This window comes from Drosophila teissieri, chromosome 4, assembly GCF_016746235.2.
Source record: "Drosophila teissieri strain GT53w chromosome 4, Prin_Dtei_1.1, whole genome shotgun sequence".
NCBI classification, from domain to species: domain Eukaryota; kingdom Metazoa; phylum Arthropoda; class Insecta; order Diptera; family Drosophilidae; genus Drosophila; species Drosophila teissieri.
The window spans coordinates 1,404,748-1,426,197 of record NC_053033.1 but is presented as its reverse complement, the minus strand read 5'-3'; the positions used below and the strand labels follow the sequence as shown (position 1 = coordinate 1,426,197).

The window sequence follows — 21,450 nt, the reverse complement described above, 5'->3', positions numbered from 1 at the left end:
AACCCACCCACATTCAGACGCCCCACAATAAGCAGCCCTACACACACCCCCTCCCTCGCACATTAGTAAACAACACAAAACTACCTGCCAAAAGAATCCAAGGAAAGAAGATATCGCAAAGGAATCTATCTATAAATAAACGCTTAAACAGAATCAGGACATTGGACACAAAACCGAGGAATGAGACAAGCCCGCCGACAACTAGTAAAAAGGTCTTGGCCTCTCTAGAAGAAAGCAGAAAAAACCCAAATAGCGCCCTAAACCCGGCCAACACCCATCTCACTCATTTCCGCCCACCACCATTAGCACAAAATATTCCTAATGACGGATCTAAGGAGGTGAGTGGGGAGCAATACCTTTTAAATCGCATTGAAGGGATGGAAAAGAAGCTCAACAACCTTCTTGAAATCGTCACCCGCCTACTAAGCCAAGGAAAAGACTGTCCAAAGTCTCCAAAAAATCCTTTCCGAGATCCAATCTTCGTTTAAATGCTCTTTCTAGTAACATCAGAAAGTGACGTTTCCTATGACTCGGGAGTGCAACAGGGACATCCTTAAAATCGCTTTCTGGAATGCTGGTGGGATCAACAATAAAATAGATGAGCTTAAGCTGTTCATTCTAAATATTGATGCCCACATAATCATAGTCACCGAAACTAGACTAGACAACAATTCTACCAAACTAGAGCTGCCAGGATATTTCACATACTTAGCCCAAAATCCTGTTTCTAGCAAGAGAGGAGGAGTCGCCACGATAGTAAACAGTAGTCTCCGCCACATGGCCTTAGAACCGATCGAGCAGGAATGCATACAAAGTGCCCCAATAGTATTACTGCCTGAAAACAACAGACGCAGCGAAATGATTGTAATAGCATCTGTCTACTGTCCGCCTTCGCTAAGCTGGTCGCCCCACCATTTTACTGACGTTCTCAATTTTGCTGAGAAAACTATGGGAGGGCAGACTAAGCTCATTCTATGTGGCGACTGGAACGCAAAACATAGACAATGGGGTTGTATACGCGCCTGCCAACGTGGCGCCGCACTCTACGATGCAATTCAAGCAGACTCCATGGCTGAAATCGTCGCGACTGGCAGCGCTACACATTTCCCGCACGATACAAGGAAAAGCCCGTCAGCAATAGACTTCTCGATATGTAAACGGCTTGGCAGGTATGAAAAAAGAATCTCCTCAAGTGCACACCTATCCTCAGACCATCTTCCCATCTTACTTGAGATAAACCTAGATATAAAAACCATCTCCCTGCAAAAACAAAACAACAATATCCTCAAGAAAACAACGAACATTGAGCTCTTTAAGAACGTTCTAGAAAGGAAGATACTTCTAAACACTGAGATAAGGGTAGCAGAAGACATAAATGACGCCATAAACATATTTATTAAAAACATCAAGGACTCGGCTGCTGAATCAACTCCCTCCCCAAGAATTCCTGATAACCACAGAAGAAGATATGGGCAAGCTAACAGAAATAGTCATACGCTCACACTAGACGAAAACACAAGCAGATTGCTGGAAGAAAAACGTATACAAAGTAGAATTTTTAAAGCTACTAGAACGAACGAGGACAAAACTAAACTAAAAGCAGCTGAAAATCGACTTAAAAAAGCAATTAAAATCTTAAGAGAAAAGAGAATCAATGAGCAAATTGAAGGAATTGACACAAATAACCCGGACAGAATGAGGAAAATTTGGAGGCTGCTAGATGAAGGGAAAAAAATGAATCAACCCAACTTTCCCCTCAAATTAGAAACCAAAAAAGGCCCTAAATGGACTAAAACAATTAAGGAGACAACAGAAGCGTTTGTCTCCCACTTGGAAGGAAGATTCAAGCCAAATAAAATTGTACCTGATTACCACATAGATAAGGTTAACACCGGACTAAGAATAATTAAGGAAAGCATGCTAACAGAACGACATAATCTAAACAAAAACCCCCATAACCAACCCATTACGCTAAACGAATTAAATGATGAAATAAAAAACTTAAAGAATAGCAAAGCACCTGGTAAAGACCTTATAACAAACCAGCTCATAAAAACCCTACCGACTAAAGCTACCCTGTACCTTATCCTAATCTATAACTCCATACTTAGATTAGGATACTACCCTGAAGCCTGGAAACATGCACAGGTAAAAATGATCCTGAAGCCAGGGAAAAGCTCAAACGAGCCGAAGTCATACAGGCCGATTAGTCTACTCTCGGGACTCTCTAAAATGTTTGAAAGACTACTCCTAAAAAGACTTTTCAGGGTAGATCTATTCAAAAAAGCCATACCACTGCACCAATTTGGCTTCAGAAAAGAGCACGGAACTGAGCAGCAAATAGCCAGGGTCACCCAGTTCATCCTCGAGGCCTTCGAGCGGAAGGAATACTGCTCAGCGGTTTTCCTTGACATCTCTGAGGCCTTTGATAGGGTATGGCACGAAGGCCTTTTACTTAAATTAGCTAAGATCCTACCTTACAACCTATACATCATACTGGAGAGCTACCTTACAAATAGAACGTTCGAAGTTAAAGACCAAGCAGGAGAGACCTCGAGAACAGGACAAATAGGCGCAGGAGTGCCTCAAGGAAGCAATCTCGGACCACTACTTTACTCTATCTTCTCCTCTGACATGCCCCTCCCATATATCTACCGCCCTTCACCAACACAAAGAATTATGCTCTCAACATACGCAGACGACACTATAGTCCTCAGCTCAGACACACTAGCAACCGCCGCCACAAGAAACAACGAAAACTACCTCAAGACATTTTCGGACTGGGCGGACAAATGGGGTATCTCAGTAAACGCTGCTAAAACCGGACATGTCATTTTTACATTAAAAAACGACTTACCTACAAACTCAATGAATGTGAAGATCAAGGGTCAAACAATAAAGAAGGAAAGCAAGCAATCATACCTTGGCGTAACCCTTGATAGCAAGCTAACCCTTAGCTCTCACGTCACAAAGCTATTGGGTAAATACTCTACAGCCTACAGAAAATTGACATGGATCCTAAACGGAAGAAGTAAACTCCCTACTAAAACTAAGATACTGATCCTTAAATCAGTTTTATCACCAATATGGCAGTATGCCATAGCAGCTTGGGGTCCCCTTGTGACAGATGCACAGATAAGGAGGGTCCAGGTTGAGGAAAACAGAAAAATAAGAGACATATGTAGAGCGGGAAGATATACGAGAAACCAAACTATAAGGGACCTTTTTGGCGTCAAAACAGTAGAAGAATTCTATCAACAGGCTATGCACAGGTTCTCAGAAACTATAAAATCGCACCCAAATATAGCTGTTCGCAGGATTCTCTCTAGGCACTATATCCCGAACAGACTAGAAAGAAGCAGGCAGAGGTACTTTAAAATGACAAATGATCATATCACGCAAAAGCAGACTGGACTTACCCTCTCACCTAAACTCTTAAAAATCCCTGATATAGATGACTGCAGAACCGTAAAAAAGCGTAGCGAGAGAGAGAAAATAAGACAAATGCATCTAACTGAACTCCCCACCTTGCTGAGACTAGAGGAAGAGGAGGAAGAGCTCAAAAGAATAAAAAAACAGGAAGAAAGGGAAAAAAGAGAAAGGGAAAACCAAAAATGGCCTCCTGACAGATGGTGCGAGTTGGAGATAAATATGTACAATAAAAGATATAGAAATGGGGACCTAACTAGGCAAGAAATAATACAAAAATTCAGAGGGCAACCCATAAGCATCCAACGAATAATCCTACCCGATTACGAAGGGGACATAACATAATAACTATAACAATAACTAAATCAATTTAAAAACAAGAAGGCTAAGCAATAACAAAAAACAAAAAAAAAAAAAAAAAAAAAAAAACACGGTAAAAAGGTCGGCAAAAACTAACAACTAAAGAGAAAAAAAAATAGAAATTGAAAAAAAAAAATATAAAGGCTAAAGGCTCAACTAAAGGGTACTAAAATAATCTTACAAACAATGGTAAAATTTACTTAAAATACTTTACGTAGAACAGCCTGATGAAGTCTCCTAGTCCTGCAATGCTTGCTGATACGAGCGCTGTCCTTGCTCAATATGAAGTCCACTGGAATTGAATCCACAGCCGCTGCAATTGACGCCTGCGCGCAGATTGGCTACCTGTTCTTGTCCTGACAACGAGCGCCGACGAATGACTGCAATTTTCCTAGCCAATGCCTGCGCGCAGATCTGCTCGCTGGTGTATCCTTGCAGCGACTCGGCGACAAGGCTCCCTGTAGGGATTAGATAAAGAAAAGGATTAGCAACTACACAACACACGCGACACTATACAAAATTCACTCCTGGCCAATGGGCACCCTACAGGCGCTTGGGACTCGACATACCCTTCTACCAAAATCCAGTCCAGACGTCAAAAAGCTCTCCGCTGGAAATCGTGTCATCCTTGGGCATGTGGGGGCCAACAGGTCCGAGAAGCAGCAGATGATCTCCTTATTCACGCCTGCGCGCAGATACTATGGTATATTCTACGCGCAGATCTACTCGATGACTTGACAAAAGGCGGCTCACTGGATATCGCCTTATCCTTGCGCAATATTAGGTCCACTGGAACTAGAACCGCAGCCGCTGCAACTGACGCCTGCGCGCAGATTGGCTAACCTGATGTGTCCTGGTAACGATCGCCGACGACTGACAGCAACTCTCCAGCCAAAGCCTGCGCGCAGATCTGCTCGCTGGTATATCGTTGCAGCGACTCGGCGACAAGCCTCCCTGTAGGGAAGAGATAAAGAAAAGGATTAGTATCCACACAACACACGCGACACTATTTAAAATTCATTCCTGGCCAACTGGCATTCTATAGGCGCTGAGGACCCGACACATCCTTCCACCAAAGCCAGTACAGATGGCATAAAAGGCGTCCTCGCTGGAAATCGTGTTGTCCTTGCGCATGTGGGGGCCAACGGGACCGAAGAATGGCCGCTGTTCTTCCATCCTATGCCAGCGCGCGGATACGCCGATGGAGGACGGCGGGACCCAGGAGCGGCTGCTGTTTTCTCCTCTTTACGGCTGCGCGCGGATGTTGTGGCGGCTGCTGCTCGCAGATCTGCTCGATGTCTATCACAGAGGGAGGCACGCAGGCAGTCGCATTTTCCGTGCGTCGGATGTGGGCGGCAGGAGCAAGGAGCGGCGGCCTATTCCAGTGCTGCGCCGGCGCGCGGATCTGCCGGTGGATGTTCTGCGCAGATCTGGTGGATGGTCCAACAAGGGGCGGCCCGCTGGCAAATTACGTCATCCTTGCGCAGATGGAGGACGGCTGGTTCGAGGAGTGGCGGCTGCAAGTTTTCCTGCAAAGAAAAGAATAAGCGAGCCATTAATGATCTACTCAACACGTGCGGCACCTTATTAATATACTCCTGGCCACCTGCTACTACGCCGCAGCACCCCTGCTGCCAGACGGAAATGCGGCCAATTGCTTTTTGCTGCTGGCTTACACTTGCGCTGTCCACGCGCGCACTTGAATTCGCAGAAGGGATGTGTTGAATACTTACACAAGTGCGCACTTAAGTATTGCGGTCCAGTTCCAGGTTTCCAGCAGCAAGTAGGTAAAAAGCTAAAAGCGGATGCACGTGCATTCACACCAAGCTGAGCAAAGAGAGACCGTACAACCGACGCCGTTAAAATGCATGAATGAATGGGACCGCATCTCTACAAGAACGATTAATACTAGGACAACACTAATTAAAAATACCAACCGATATACACACGCTTAAAATTATCGCCACTATCGATTATACGATAATACCATAGACAGACTATTTAATACCAACCGATATACACACTTTTAAAATTACCGCCACTATCGATTATCCGATACTACCCCGTTTAGTATTGGAAAACCATAGACAGACTATTTAAAATACCAACCGATATTCACACGTTTAAAATTACCGCCAATATCGATCATCCGATACTAGACCTGTTTTAGTATTGGAAAACGACATACCCGCTACAGTGTGGAAAATAAACCAGTAATAGCCAAAAAGTAACAGAGGCCGGACGCGTCGGAGGGAGCGCAATTTTGAATCGGAAAAAAAAAAAAGAAGCGAGCACGGCGGGACGCGCAATTGCGAACGGGGAGCCCACGTTTATTACCTTATGTTGTACTATTTATGTAGTTTTTCATGCATGTTATTTTTTATGTTTTATACTACTTAAGTTCCCAAAAAATGTCAATAGCCATGAATTGTACCTACATGTTTTTTATGTAAAAAAAACCAAAGGACAATAAAATGACAGGGGCAATAGCCACTGTAATAAAAAAAAAAAAAAAATCCACCAAAGCCAGTACAGATGGCATAAAAGGCGTCCTCGCTGGAAATCGTGTTGTCCTTGCGCATGTGGGGGCCAACGGGACCGAAGAATGGCCGCTGTTCTTCCATCCTATGCCAGCGCGCGGATACGCCGATGGAGGACGGCGGGACCCAGGAGCGGCTGCTGTTTTCTCCTCTTTACGGCTGCGCGCGGATGTTGTGGCGGCTGCTGCTCGCAGATCTGCTCGATGTCTATCACAGAGGGAGGCACGCAGGCAGTCGCATTTTCCGTGCGTCGGATGTGGGCGGCAGGAGCAAGGAGCGGCGGCCTATTCCAGTGCTGCGCCGGCGCGCGGATCTGCCGGTGGATGTTCTGCGCAGATCTGGTGGATGGTCCAACAAGGGGCGGCCCGCTGGCAAATTACGTCATCCTTGCGCAGATGGAGGACGGCTGGTTCGAGGAGTGGCGGCTGCAAGTTTTCCTGCAAAGAAAAGAATAAGCGAGCCATTAATGATCTACTCAACACGTGCGGCACCTTATTAATATACTCCTGGCCACCTGCTACTACGCCGCAGCACCCCTGCTGCCAGACGGAAATGCGGCCAATTGCTTTTTGCTGCTGGCTTACACTTGCGCTGTCCACGCGCGCACTTGAATTCGCAGAAGGGATGTGTTGAATACTTACACAAGTGCGCACTTAAGTATTGCGGTCCAGTTCCAGGTTTCCAGCAGCAAGTAGGTAAAAAGCTAAAAGCGGATGCACGTGCATTCACACCAAGCTGAGCAAAGAGAGACCGTACAACCGACGCCGTTAAAATGCATGAATGAATGGGACCGCATCTCTACAAGAACGATTAATACTAGGACAACACTAATTAAAAATACCAACCGATATACACACGCTTAAAATTATCGCCACTATCGATTATACGATAATACCATAGACAGACTATTTAATACCAACCGATATACACACTTTTAAAATTACCGCCACTATCGATTATCCGATACTACCCCGTTTAGTATTGGAAAACCATAGACAGACTATTTAAAATACCAACCGATATTCACACGTTTAAAATTACCGCCAATATCGATCATCCGATACTAGACCTGTTTTAGTATTGGAAAACGACATACCCGCTACAGTGTGGAAAATAAACCAGTAATAGCCAAAAAGTAACAGAGGCCGGACGCGTCGGAGGGAGCGCAATTTTGAATCGGAAAAAAAAAAAAGAAGCGAGCACGGCGGGACGCGCAATTGCGAACGGGGAGCCCACGTTTATTACCTTATGTTGTACTATTTATGTAGTTTTTCATGCATGTTATTTTTTATGTTTTATACTACTTAAGTTCCCAAAAAATTTCAATAGCCATGAATTGTACCTACATGTTTTTTATGTAAAAAAAACCAAAGGACAATAAAATGACAGGGGCAATAGCCACTGTAAAAAAAAAAAAAAAAAAGTGTGGAAAATAAACCAGTAATAGCCAAAAAGTAACAGAGGCCGGACGCGTCGGAGGGAGCGCAATTTTGAATCGGAAAAAAAAAAAAGAAGCGAGCACGGCGGGACGCGCAATTGCGAACGGGGAGCCCACGTTTATTACCTTATGTTGTACTATTTATGTAGTTTTTCATGCATGTTATTTTTTATGTTTTATACTACTTAAGTTCCCAAAAAATGTCAATAGCCATGAATTGTACCTACATGTTTTTTATGTAAAAAAAACCAAAGGACAATAAAATGACAGGGGCAATAGCCACTGTAATAAAAAAAAAAAAAAAAAAAAAAAAAAAAAAAAGTTTTCCTGCAAAGAAAAGAATAAGCGAGCCATTAATGATCTACTCAACACGTGCGGCACCTTATTAATATACTCCTGGCCACCTGCTACTACGCCGCAGCACCCCTGCTGCCAGACGGAAATGCGGCCAAATGCTTTTTGCTGCTGGCTTACACTTGCGCTGTCCACGCGCGCACTTGAATTCGCAGAAGGGATGTGTTGAATACTTACACAAGTGCGCACTTAAGTATTGCGGTCCAGTTCCAGGTTTCCAGCAGCAAGTAGGTAAAAAGCTAAAAGCGGATGCACGTGCATTCACACCAAGCTGAGCAAAGAGAGACCGTACAACCGACGCCGTTAAAATGCATGAATGAATGGGACCGCATCTCTACAAGAACGATTAATACTAGGACAACACTAATTAAAAATACCAACCGATATACACACGCTTAAAATTATCGCCACTATCGATTATACGATAATACCATAGACAGACTATTTAATACCAACCGATATACACACTTTTAAAATTACCGCCACTATCGATTATCCGATACTACCCCGTTTAGTATTGGAAAACCATAAACCAGTAATAGCCAAAAAGTAACAGAGGCCGGACGCGTCGGAGGGAGCGCAATTTTGAATCGGAAAAAAAAAAGAAGCGAGCACGGCGGGACGCGCAATTACAATCAAAAAAAAAAACTCACAATTACAATTCTAAACTCGACAAAAAAATGGACTCAAGCGACAGCTGCCTATCTATCTTTTCAATTTCTTCGGAAGACAAGAGCAGCCCACAATCAGCGTTTATGATGGATGTCTCGTCGTTGGATACAACACCAACAACAAATGAAACCACCATAGTAAGACGAAGCCACTACGAAAAAAATGCTGACGAGAAATTGTATAATTTCGAAAACTGTGTACTACTTAAAAATAAAAATGTGATTTTACCAGACCCCTTATTTGTTGATACAAGCGTTATTTGCACTAAAAACCCTGAAGCCATAGAAAAAAAGCCTGCCGATAGCCCTAACCCCATTTCCCTATATAAAAGCCCTAGCACTTTCTTACAAGATAATGACACCAATGCAATTAAAGCATTGAAAACTACCAAAATAATTTCTCCCACACAAACACATCTACATCAAACCAAGCCGTTAAAGCCAAAGCCTACTGAAAAAAAAACAGCGTCCCCCACACACACACTAACACATTTAAACCAAGCCAAGCCGCCAAAGCCCGCCAAAACCCCGCCGCCCCCCTCTTCCATATATAAAAGCCCTAGCACTTTCTTACAATATAATGACACTAATGCAACCAAAGCATCAAAAACCGCTAAAATAAACTTCTCTTCACACTCACACCAAAGTGAAACCAAGCCAACACAGCCCGCCAAAAACATTTCACCCCTCACACAAAAGCAAATCACAAGCGAATCAGCCGGGACACACACCCATACAGACAAACACAAAAACACAGCATCACAAAATCTCTTTTCCGCCAAAACACACATTAACTCACCCACACAACATAACGACACTAGTGCAGCCACAGCATCAAAAACCGCTAAATTAATTCTCTCCCCACACTCACACCTAAGTGAAACCAAGCCAACACAGCCCGCTTTAAGCCCCTCCCCCCTCTCCCAGAAGCAAATAACAAGCATAGCAGCCAAGACACTCACCAAACACACAGCATCACAAAACTTTATTCCCGCCAAAACACATATAAACATACCCACACAATATAACGACACCAATGCAACCAAAGCATTAAAAACCGCAAAAGCAGCTTCTCCCTCCCACACATACTCACGCCAGACAAAACCAATAAAGCCCGCCATAAACGCATTGCATGCCGCCCAAGACACAAACCCAAGCCCAGCAATCAGTGCTGTCACTTACACAGACAAACCCACAGCTACTCAGAATATCTTTCCTGTCAAAACTTTTGCAGAGCTGATTAGAGAAAATGCAAAACGCTCACCAACTCCAATGCAAAATCCCCCTCAAGCAAAACATGACTCTGCCGCCCTCGGACGCCCTCCGACTGCAGCTAGAAAAAATCTAAATAAAACACTGATTTCTCCTAAAACCCCTGGGAAGCGCCGTGGGGACTGTCTTGATGAAGGCCTACTCCAAACCTCTAACAAAAAGGTTAGAATACGCCACGACTTCTCTGATGATGATCTGGGGGTCACAAACCTACTCTCTGATACACCTTTATTCAAAAGCAAAGCAGCTATTAAGATTCGGCAAGACTCGAGAAGAGAATCCCTGCAGAAGTCAGCTGAAATGGACACAGCTCCAGCAATAAGTCCCTCAAACGCAGCAGCCGATCCCGACCTACCGCCCTGGAAAACTGTTCCAGCTAGCAGAAAACCACCATCAATCTTCCTGTCCAATATACAGCAGATTATCCCGCTAATAGAAAAACTAAACTATAAAGCCGGGGTAAATAGCTTTACTACCAAGTCTGAACTTGGCAACAATATTAGAATCCAGGCTAAAACGATGGACGCCTACAATGCAATTCAGAATGTCCTCCTTGAAGCAAACATTCCCCTACACTCTCACCAGCCAAAGAGTGCAAAAGGCTTCCAAATTGTAATTAGGAACCTCCACCAGTCAACCCCGACCAAATGGATAGAAAGCCAACTTCAAGACATCGGTATAGCTACAAAATTTATCAGGGCAATGCAGTTTAGGGACACGAGAAATCCTATGCGCATCCATGAGGTTGAGGTTGTACCCAAGGCTGACGGCAGCCATCTTAAGGTCCTGCTAATAAAATCCCTTGGAGGACAAACGGTCAAGGTTGAAAGGAAACGGGTATCGAAGGATCCTACACAATGCCATCGCTGCCAATGCTTTGGACACACAAAAAATTATTGCAGGAACCCGTTTAAATGCATGAAATGTGGCCAGCTGCACGCCACGGTCTCATGCACCAAACCCAAAAACCTTCCGGCTACTTGTGCAAACTGCAATGGAAGCCACGTTAGCAGCTATAAAGGATGTCCTGTTTTCCAAGAAGCAAAGCAAAGACTATCTATCAACAAAATTCAATCCCTTCACTCACAACCCACCCACCTTCAGACCCCCCGCAATAAACATCCCTACCCAAAACCCACCCACATTCAGACGCCCCACAATAAGCAGCCCTACACACACCCCCTCCCTCGCACATTAGTAAACAACACAAGACTACCTGCCAAAAGAATCCAAGGAAAGAAGATATCGCAAAGGAATCTATCTATAAATAAACGCTTAAACAGAATCAGGACATTGGACACAAAACCGAGGAATGAGACAAGCCCGCCGACAACTAGTAAAAAGGTCTTGGCCTCTCTAGAAGAAAGCAGAAAAAACCCAAATAGCGCCCTAAACCCGGCCAACACCCATCTCACTCATTTCCGCCCACCACCATTAGCACAAAATATTCCTAATGACGAATCTAAGGAGGTGAGTGGGGAGCAATACCTTTTAAATCGCATTGAAGGGATGGAAAAGAAGCTCAACAACCTTCTTGAAATCGTCACCCGCCTACTAAGCCAAGGAAAAGACTGTCCAAAGTCTCCAAAAAATCCTTTCCGAGATCCAATCTTCGTTTAAATGCTCTTTCTAGTAACATCAGAAAGTGACGTTTCCTATGACTCGGGAGTGCAACAGGGACATCCTTAAAATCGCTTTCTGGAATGCTGGTGGGATCAACAATAAAATAGATGAGCTTAAGCTGTTCATTCTAAATATTGATGCCCACATAATCATAGTCACCGAAACTAGACTAGACAACAATTCTACCAAACTAGAGCTGCCAGGATATTTCACATACTTAGCCCAAAATCCTGCCTCTAGCAAGAGAGGAGGAGTCGCCACGATAGTAAACAGTAGTCTCCGCCACATGGCCTTAGAACCGATCGAGCAGGAATGTATACAGAGTGCCCCAATAGTCTTGCTACCGGAAAACAACAGACGCAGTGAAATGATAGTAATAGCGTCTGTATACTGTCCGCCCCAACATAAATGGTCGTCCAGCCACTTCAGGGACATACTCAACTATGCTGAGAAAACCCTAGAAGGTCGAGCCAAATTCGTCCTATGTGGCGACTGGAATGCTAAACATAGACAGTGGGGCTGCTTTCGCGGCTGCCAGCGTGGCGCTGCACTATACGATGCTGTCAAAGCTGATACCATGGCCGAGATCATCGCTACTGGCTGTGCGACTCATTTCCCTTTCGACTCTAGGAAAAACCCATCAGCAATAGACTTTTCTATATGCAAAGGCCTTGGAATGTACGAAAAGAAAATCTCCTCGAGCTCGGATCTCTCCTCAGACCACCTTCCTATTTTATTGGAAATCAACCTTGACAGAAACACCTTCTTCTTGCACAAGCAAAACAACAGCATCCTTAAGAAAACTACAAACATCGAACTCTTTAAGAACGCTCTTGACAGAAAGGTCCTTCTAAATACTGAGATAAGAGTAGCTCAAGATATAAACGACGCCATAAACATCTTTATCAAAAACATCACGGACTCGGCTACTGAAGCAACTCCCCCCCCAGACTACCTGACAACCCCAGAAGCAGGCACGGGCGAACAAACGGACATAGTAATACTCTCACACTAGACGAAAACACCAGTAGATTATTGGAAGAAAAAAGGACACTAAAGATGATTTTTAAAGCTACCAGGACAAATGAGGACAAAGCGAAACTGAAAGCAGCTGAAAACAGACTAAAAAAAGCTATAAAAACCTTGAGAGAGAAGACTATAAACAAACAAGTCGAAGGAATCGATACAAAAAACCCAGACAGGATGAGACAACTGTGGAGATTGCTGGACGAAGGAAAAAAGAAAACACAACCAAATTATCCACTTAAACTAGAGACCAAACAAGGGTACAAATGGACTAAAACAACCCAAGAAACAACAGAAGCTTTTGTTTCTCACTTGGAAGGAAGATTCAAGCCTAATACGATCATACCCGACTACCACATTAGCAAAATAAATACTGAACTTAAAACAATAAAAGAATCTATGACAACTGACCGAGAAAATACAAACAAAAACCCCCACAACCAACCAGTCACGCTAAAAGAATTAAGAGAGGAATTAAAAAACCTAAACAATAACAAAGCCCCGGGAAAAGACCTAATTACTAACAAACTTATTAAAAACCTACCTACGAAAGCGACACTTTACCTGATACTGATCTACAATTCCATACTAAGAATAGGACACTACCCGGACATTTGGAAACATGCTACAGTCAAAATGATCCTAAAACCGGGAAAAAGCGCAAATGACCCGAAGTCATATAGACCGATCAGCCTTTTATCGGGTTTTTCAAAAATATTTGAAAGGCTTCTTCTCAAGAGATTGGTCAGGATCGACTCATTCAAAAAAGCTATCCCACTACACCAATTTGGATTTAGAAAAGAACATGGTGCCGAACAACAGATAGCAAGGGTCACGCAATTCATCCTTGAGGCATACGAAAGGAAAGAATATTGCTCTGCGGTATTCCTGGACATCACAGAGGCGTTTGACAGGGTGTGGCACGAGGGGCTACTACTAAAATTAGCTAAGATCCTGCCTTTCAATCTCTACACCATTCTGGAGAGCTATCTGACAAACAGAACATTTGAAGTCAAGGACCAAACAGGAGAGCCATCCAGAACAGGACAAATAGGTGCTGGTGTGCCTCAGGGAAGCAACCTGGGCCCCATACTGTACTCAATTTTCTCTTCAGACATGCCTATCCCTAGAACACACAGCGTCTCACCAACAGGAGAAATGCTGCTGTCAACGTATGCAGATGATACAGTAGTCCTCAGCACTGACCAACTGCCAACTGCAGCCATACGTAATAACCAAAATTACCTAAAAACCTTTTCTGACTGGGCAGACAAGTGGGGCATTAAGGTTAATGCTGCCAAAACAGGACACGTTATATACACTCTAAAAAAAGACCTGCCGACAAACCTAAAAACGATACAAATTAGGGACAACAAAATAAAAAACCAAAACAAACAGTCCTACCTTGGAGTAATTCTTGACAATAAGCTCACCCTTAGCTCCCACGTCACCAAGCTAGTGGGAAAATTCGCTGCAGCCTACAAAAAACTGACTTGGATATTGAGCGAAAGAAGCAAACTCCCGGTCAACACCAAGATGCTAATCTTTAAGACAATTCTATCGCCAATATGGCAGTATGCAATCTCAGCCTGGGGTCCCCTTGTCACGGACGCCCAAATAAAAAGGATTCAAGTCGAGGAAAGTCTTAAAATGAGAAAAATTTGCAGGGCAGGGAGATTTACAAGGAACCAGTTTATAAGGGACGAGTACGGAGTCAAAACGGTAGAAGATTTCTACAAGCAGGCTACCCACAGGTTCTACGAAACCATAAAAACACACCCCAACAAAGCAGTCCGAAGAATCGCTACCAGACACTATATCCCTAAAAGACTGGAGAGAAGCAGACAGCGGCTATTAAAATTGACACAGGAACACATCCCCCAAGGACCGACTGGACTAACTTCACCCAAACTCCCTAAAATCCCCGAACTCTACGAATGTAAAACTCTAAAAACACGCAAAGAAAGAGACAGCATAAGGACAAGGCACCTAGAGGATCTTCCCACCCTTCTAAGACTGGAAGAGGAAGAGATGGAGGATATAAGAATTAGGAATCAGGAAGAAATGGAAAAAAGAGAGAGAGAGAACGAAAAATGGCCTCCTGACAGATGGTGCGAGTTGGAGATAAATATGTACAATAAAAGATATAGAAATGGGGACCTAACTAGGCAAGAAATAATACAAAAATTCAGAGGGCAACCCATAAGCATCCAACGAATAATCCTACCCGATTACGAAGGGGACATAACATAATAACTATAACAATAACTAAATCAATTTAAAAACAAGAAGGCTAAGCAATAACAAAAAAAAAAAAAAAAAAAAAAAAAAAACATGGTAAAAAGGTCGGCAAAAACTAACAACTAAAGAGAAAAAAAATAGAAATTGAAAAAAAAAAATATAAAGGCTAAAGGCTCAACTAAAGGGTACTAAAATAATCTTACAAACAATGGTAAAATTTACTTAAAATACTTTACGTAGAACAGCCTGATGAAGTCTCCTAGTCCTGCAATGCTTGCTGATACGAGCGCTGTCCTTGCTCAATATGAAGTCCACTGGAATTGAATCCACAGCCGCTGCAATTGACGCCTGCGCGCAGATTGGCTACCTGTTCTTGTCCTGACAACGAGCGCCGACGAATGACTGCAATTTTCCTAGCCAATGCATGCGCGCAGATCTGCTCGCTGGTGTATCCTTGCAGCGACTCGGCGACAAGGCTCCCTGTAGGGATTAGATAAAGAAAAGGATTAGCAACTACACAACACACGCGACACTATACAAAATTCACTCCTGGCCAATGGGCACCCTACAGGCGCTTGGGACTCGACATACCCTTCTACCAAAATCCAGTCCAGACGTCAAAAAGCTCTCCGCTGGAAATCGTGTCATCCTTGGGCATGTGGGGGTCAACAGGTCCGAGAAGCAGCAGATGATCTCCTTATTCACGCCTGCGCGCAGATACTATGGTATATTCTACGCGCAGATCTACTCGATGACTTGACAAAAGGCGGCTCACTGGATATCGCCTTATCCTTGCGCAATATTAGGTCCACTGGAACTAGAACCGCAGCCGCTGCAACTGACGCCTGCGCGCAGATTGGCTAACCTGATGTGTCCTGGTAACGATCGCCGACGACTGACAGCAACTCTCCAGCCAAAGCCTGCGCGCAGATCTGCTCGCTGGTATATCGTTGCAGCGACTCGGCGACAAGCCTCCCTGTAGGGAAGAGATAAAGAAAAGGATTAGTATCCACACAACACACGCGACACTATTTAAAATTCATTCCTGGCCAACTGGCATTCTATAGGCGCTGAGGACCCGACACATCCTTCCACCAAAGCCAGTACAGATGGCATAAAAGGCGTCCTCGCTGGAAATCGTGTTGTCCTTGCGCATGTGGGGGCCAACGGGACCGAAGAATGGCCGCTGTTCTTCCATCCTATGCCAGCGCGCGGATACGCCGATGGAGGACGGCGGGACCCAGGAGCGGCTGCTGTTTTCTCCTCTTTACGGCTGCGCGCGGATGTTGTGGCGGCTGCTGCTCGCAGATCTGCTCGATGTCTATCACAGAGGGAGGCACGCAGGCAGTCGCATTTTCCGTGCGTCGGATGTGGGCGGCAGGAGCAAGGAGCGGCGGCCTATTCCAGTGCTGCGCCGGCGCGCGGATCTGCCGGTGGATGTTCTGCGCAGATCTGGTGGATGGTCCAACAAGGGGCGGCTCGCTGACAAATTACGTCATCCTTGCGCAGATGGAGGACGGCTGGTTCGAGGAGTGGCGGCTGCAAGTTTTCCTGCAAAGAAAAGAATAAGCGAGCCATTAATGATCTACTCAACACGTGCGGCACCTTATTAATATACTCCTGGCCACCTGCTACTACGCCGCAGCACCCCTGCTGCCAGACGGAAATGCGGCCAAATGCTTTTTGCTGCTGGCTTACACTTGCGCTGTCCACGCGCGCACTTGAATTCGCAGAAGGGATGTGTTGAATACTTACACAAGTGCGCACTTAAGTATTGCGGTCCAGTTCCAGGTTTCCAGCAGCAAGTAGGTAAAAAGCTAAAAGCGGATGCACGTGCATTCACACCAAGCTGAGCAAAGAGAGACCGTACAACCGACGCCGTTAAAATGCATGAATGAATGGGACCGCATCTCTACAAGAACGATTAATACTAGGACAACACTAATTAAAAATACCAACCGATATACACACGCTTAAAATTATCGCCACTATCGATTATACGATAATACCATAGACAGACTATTTAATACCAACCGATATACACACTTTTAAAATTACCGCCACTATCGATTATCCGATACTACCCCGTTTAGTATTGGAAAACCATAAACCAGTAATAGCCAAAAAGTAACAGAGGCCGGACGCGTCGGAGGGAGCGTAATTTTAAATCCGGGAAAAGAAAAAAAAAAGAAGCGAGCACGGCGGGACGCGCAATTGCGAACGGGGAGCCCACGTTTATTACCTTATGTTGTACTATTTATGTAGTTTTTCATGCATGTTATTTTTTATGTTACTTAAGTTTCCAAAAAATGTCAATAGCCATGAATTGTACCTACATGTTTTTTATGTAAAAAAAAATCAAAGGACAATAAAATGACAGGGGCAATAGCCACTGTAAATATTTAAAAAAAAAAAAAAAAAAAAAAAAATTTAGATTCCATTTCTATTTTGTGCTTCGGTTCAGTCTTCAAAGTCTCAATACTGGCTGTCAATTCCCCCTTGCCATTTTTAGCTACGCGAAACTCGCCTTTGGCAGTTAACTGATTTTTGACAATAAGATTAAGCTTAGCCAAGGATATTTTGTCTTGCGGATGCTGCGACTCACTGGTTAGCTTAACAAGCTCTGCGGTGTCTCGACTAATCCTAAACTCGCTGTTGGTTTTGTCAGGTGTGCCGATTACTTTAAGTATCCATTGGGTAGCTTTGTCCTTGCCGCTTATTTGAACATTGCCTTGAATATTAATATTAATGTCTTGGGCCGAGTAACGTTGTCCTATTTCTCCCTTTGCAGACAGTAAAGTTCCCCAACTTGTTACTATAGAGTTATCAATAACATAGACGTTTCCATTAAAATCACGCTTAGATATAACATCTATAGACTGCTTGTTAATATTTGCTTTAGCCTCCAGGGAATAATCCTGCGCGTGTCGCTGTTATAGATATAACATCTATAGACTGCTTGTTAATATTTGCTTTAGCCTCCAGGGAATAATCCTGCGCGTGTCGCTGATTGCTTTCGAATTTAACGATTATGGAGCCAATTTTTTGTTCACGTGAAATTTCCACATCCAGATCCAATTTATTAATATCAAAATTTGACTTAATCTTTAATGCTCCAACCTGCTTGTTTTTATATTGAATTTCAAAATTTTGCACAAGTGAGCCTGCACGCACAGAATCGGAATCACCATGTTTTTGGAAATCCAAACCGCCATCGGTGCCAATGGACCAATCTGCTGCTTTACCGTTCAGTTTAATGGCATAAGACTGATCAGCTATTGTCAAATGTATTGAACTTCCGTAAATATTTTCAGGAGAACGTTCATCATTTATGTAGAAACCTGCCTCATACAGGCCATTTTCCAATTTGACATTTTTTTTTATTAAGAATGTTCGCTGATCTGATGTAATTCGAAGCTCAGAAGTTAATGAATTAGATCCAACTTCCGACCATCCGTTTAGTACTACGCGGGCGTTATTAGCATTTGACACTTGAAAGTTTTCGAAATAATATCTTTCAATGTTATTACTGTTTTTTTTAACAACTATTTTTCCGTCAGCGCGGTACCCATTTATGCTGTTTGAGATTCCATTATTGTCTTGGATTTCAATTAAAGGTTTGTATTCATTTCCGCTTTTGCTAAAGCCAATTTTACTTTTTTTTATGTCCTTATCTTGTTCATATTGACCATATACAACCAATTCACTTTTGTCGTTGTTTATTCCAGCTTCCACTGCAAAGTGGCATTGTGAGTTATCAAAGGATAATCTACTATATACCCTAGGCTTATTTCCGAGCTCATAGACAACTGTTGTATCATGAGAAACTTTGGATCCAGGAGTGGAATAATCTAATTTCCATTTTTGGGAAAAAGCTTCCTGTGTGTGAATTCCTTTGAACGAAAATTTGCGTTCAGTCGTTAAGTAAACGGCGAAACTAAATGGTTTGGATAAGTGAAATTTCTCCGAAACAGAAAGTCCTCTTTCTGGAACATTACCGTTTCCAGCTTGAACTTCACCTAAGCTTGTTGAACTCTCAATACAAATATTTAATCCAACAAGTTCCAATTGATTGAAGCAAATCTCACTAGGCTGAGAATTCTTATTTTTTTTGTTACCCTTAAGGGCAATAGCCTTTTGTTTGTCTTGTTCGGCTACATATAGTTCGGTATCAACGTTAAAATTAATAAGCTCAAGTTTTTCGCGTGGTAGCTCGAGGTCAACGTTAAAGCCTTCTCCATCCTTAATAACAGCTACAATAATATCGCTACCAGTCGCTGAATGCGCTGATGATACCACACGAAGTCCAGTGGAGAGTACTTGTGCATTAAAGCCTATCTGAAGGTTAGCATTAATATCGACACTCGGAACAAACTTTAGTCTGTACTTAGCCTTTTGCCAGTTTTGTTCTAGAATAGCATTAATATCAAGGCTAACGGCAAGATCAATTTTGGTAGCTGCAAAGCCTTGGGCTACAAGTTCCAACGGTACTCCAATGCTAGTTGGATATGCAAGGTCGGTATCAAGGAATAAATGGTGACTGGAAAGTTGCTTTTCAAACGAAGATAGTTCCCGTTTTGCTTTTTCGAAAGAAGTTGAGAAGTAGTTGATAATGTCATCCAGAGAACTTGGTATGTTGTCGCCAAGGCTCAAGAACGCCAATTCCGAACCAAACAGTTTTAAGGACACATCTAAATTGAGATCTTGCACATTTTTGCTGCCATACGTCTTATACTTTTTCGAAATTTTACCAACGTCGTCAACAATTGAACGACGGGCTCGGCCACCAGCAGCAGCACCACCATTATTTCCAACTTCAATGAGTTTAACAATTTCGTCAAAATCTTTGTTCACCAATCCTTTCGGTCCCAAATAGTATTCCAATACCTCTTCAACATTTTCTTGTCGTACGCTTGCCTCAAATACATTGTAGTTGGTGCCGAAAAGTTCCGTTGTTACATTAATACGAGATGATCGCGGCAAGAATCCATGTTGCGAATATATTAATTGATAATCATAGCTGGCGCCAATACCAAGGGATTCAAGTTTATAGGAAACCTCATTGTTGAAACTGTATCGTCTGTAGTCAATGGGAAATTTTTTTGTCACCCTAATGTTACCTAAATGATACTTTTGCTGCTCACGGTTGACGTCGGTAGAGTCTCGAATTGCTTTTAAATTAGATAAAATAAAGCCTCCAACCTGGTTAACAGTTTCGGAATTCACTATTTCCGAAATTTGATTAGCAACCTCAGCGTTAGGGCATGAGATAACGGACAAATAAGCTTCAATGCGTAACTCTGAATCTTCGTTACGATTCTTAAGAAGTTCCAAGGATTTAGATTGCAAGGTTCCATCGCATTTAACTGATGAAAACGCGTGCACAGCTGCGACACGTATGCGGTTAGAGCGCCCTGTGGAAGCGCACTCACTTAGAGCAGCAACCGTATTGCCACTTAAGCTCTTTGCATTTCCTATTCCCTTTAAAATGTACACAATGCGCTCTTCTTCTCGCTTAGTATTTGGCTTACAGTGTTTAAGGCCATCAGAAAACTTTTTAGATATGGCATCAACTTCCGGTCCTTGACAATTATTTCCTAAACAATATTTAGCAACTAAACTACCCACAGCTATATATAGCTCTTTAGGGGCGTTTGGTAAGAGCTGAGCAGCCGCTTGATTGAGGGTCTCTTTGTCAACACTTTTGACTAAGTTTAAGGACAATATTGCAAGTAATTTCTCCTTCTCATCAAATTTGGAAAGCTGTTTTAATATAACTCTAGCTGATTCTGCTGTGCTGGTACGAAATAATCCATCCAAATATACCTTGCGTGCTAAGACTTTGTTGGGATGTGGATATGCAGCCAGTTCTAATAAAGTCTCACTATCAGATTGACGTAGCAACCTTATAAACTCAACAAACTTTTTTGCGCTTTCTTTTTTTACATACTCGCCAGTAGAATCTACAAGATCAGCTAGAATCGTTTTAAGGGCGTTAATATTTTTGGACGTATAGGTTTCTGGTCTCTGGAATATTACGCTTCTGACAGTAGAACCAGTTGCCGGTGAGTTGGCCTTGGTACCGCTAGGATTTTTCAGTTTCAATGTCGTGATTACTGTTGCACTGATATCAGAGTTTCCTTTAGTATTTCCAATAAACTTGTATGTTTCTGTCAGCTGAACATTTTCAATTAGGTTGTTTACAATCTTTGACTCCTTAATATAGTTTGCAGCAGCAGCAGGCTAGATGTATTTTTTTTTACGTATAAAAAGCCTCATTTCTTGTGTAGCAATTCGGTTTCCCGATATGTCGTCTCCTTTCCTTTTCTTTCTTTCCTACGCAGTAGAGTGTAGTGGCGCCAGTGTTGTTAAAGCTGTTGAGTATAGTGGCGGCAGTGTGGTGTGTTGGTAAAGCAGTTGTGTGTTGTTTAATACCGCTATCCGCACTGGCGCTACTATACAGAACAGCTTATACAAGTGGTGCCAATAGAAGCAT

General features: G+C 43.2%; 1 protein-coding gene across 1 annotated transcript; it reads right to left on the bottom strand.

The window, feature by feature from the left end:
* Positions 1 to 17,356: 17,356 nt before the first annotated feature.
* Positions 17,357 to 21,450, bottom strand: LOC122622887 (apolipophorins-like). Its single transcript, XM_043801530.1, has 3 exons — positions 21,430 to 21,450; positions 17,934 to 21,197; positions 17,357 to 17,857 (listed from the first exon to the last, which is right to left on the bottom strand). The coding sequence occupies exons 1-3, from the start codon at positions 21,448 to 21,450 to the stop codon at positions 17,357 to 17,359; spliced, it is 3,786 nt and encodes a 1,261-aa protein (XP_043657465.1).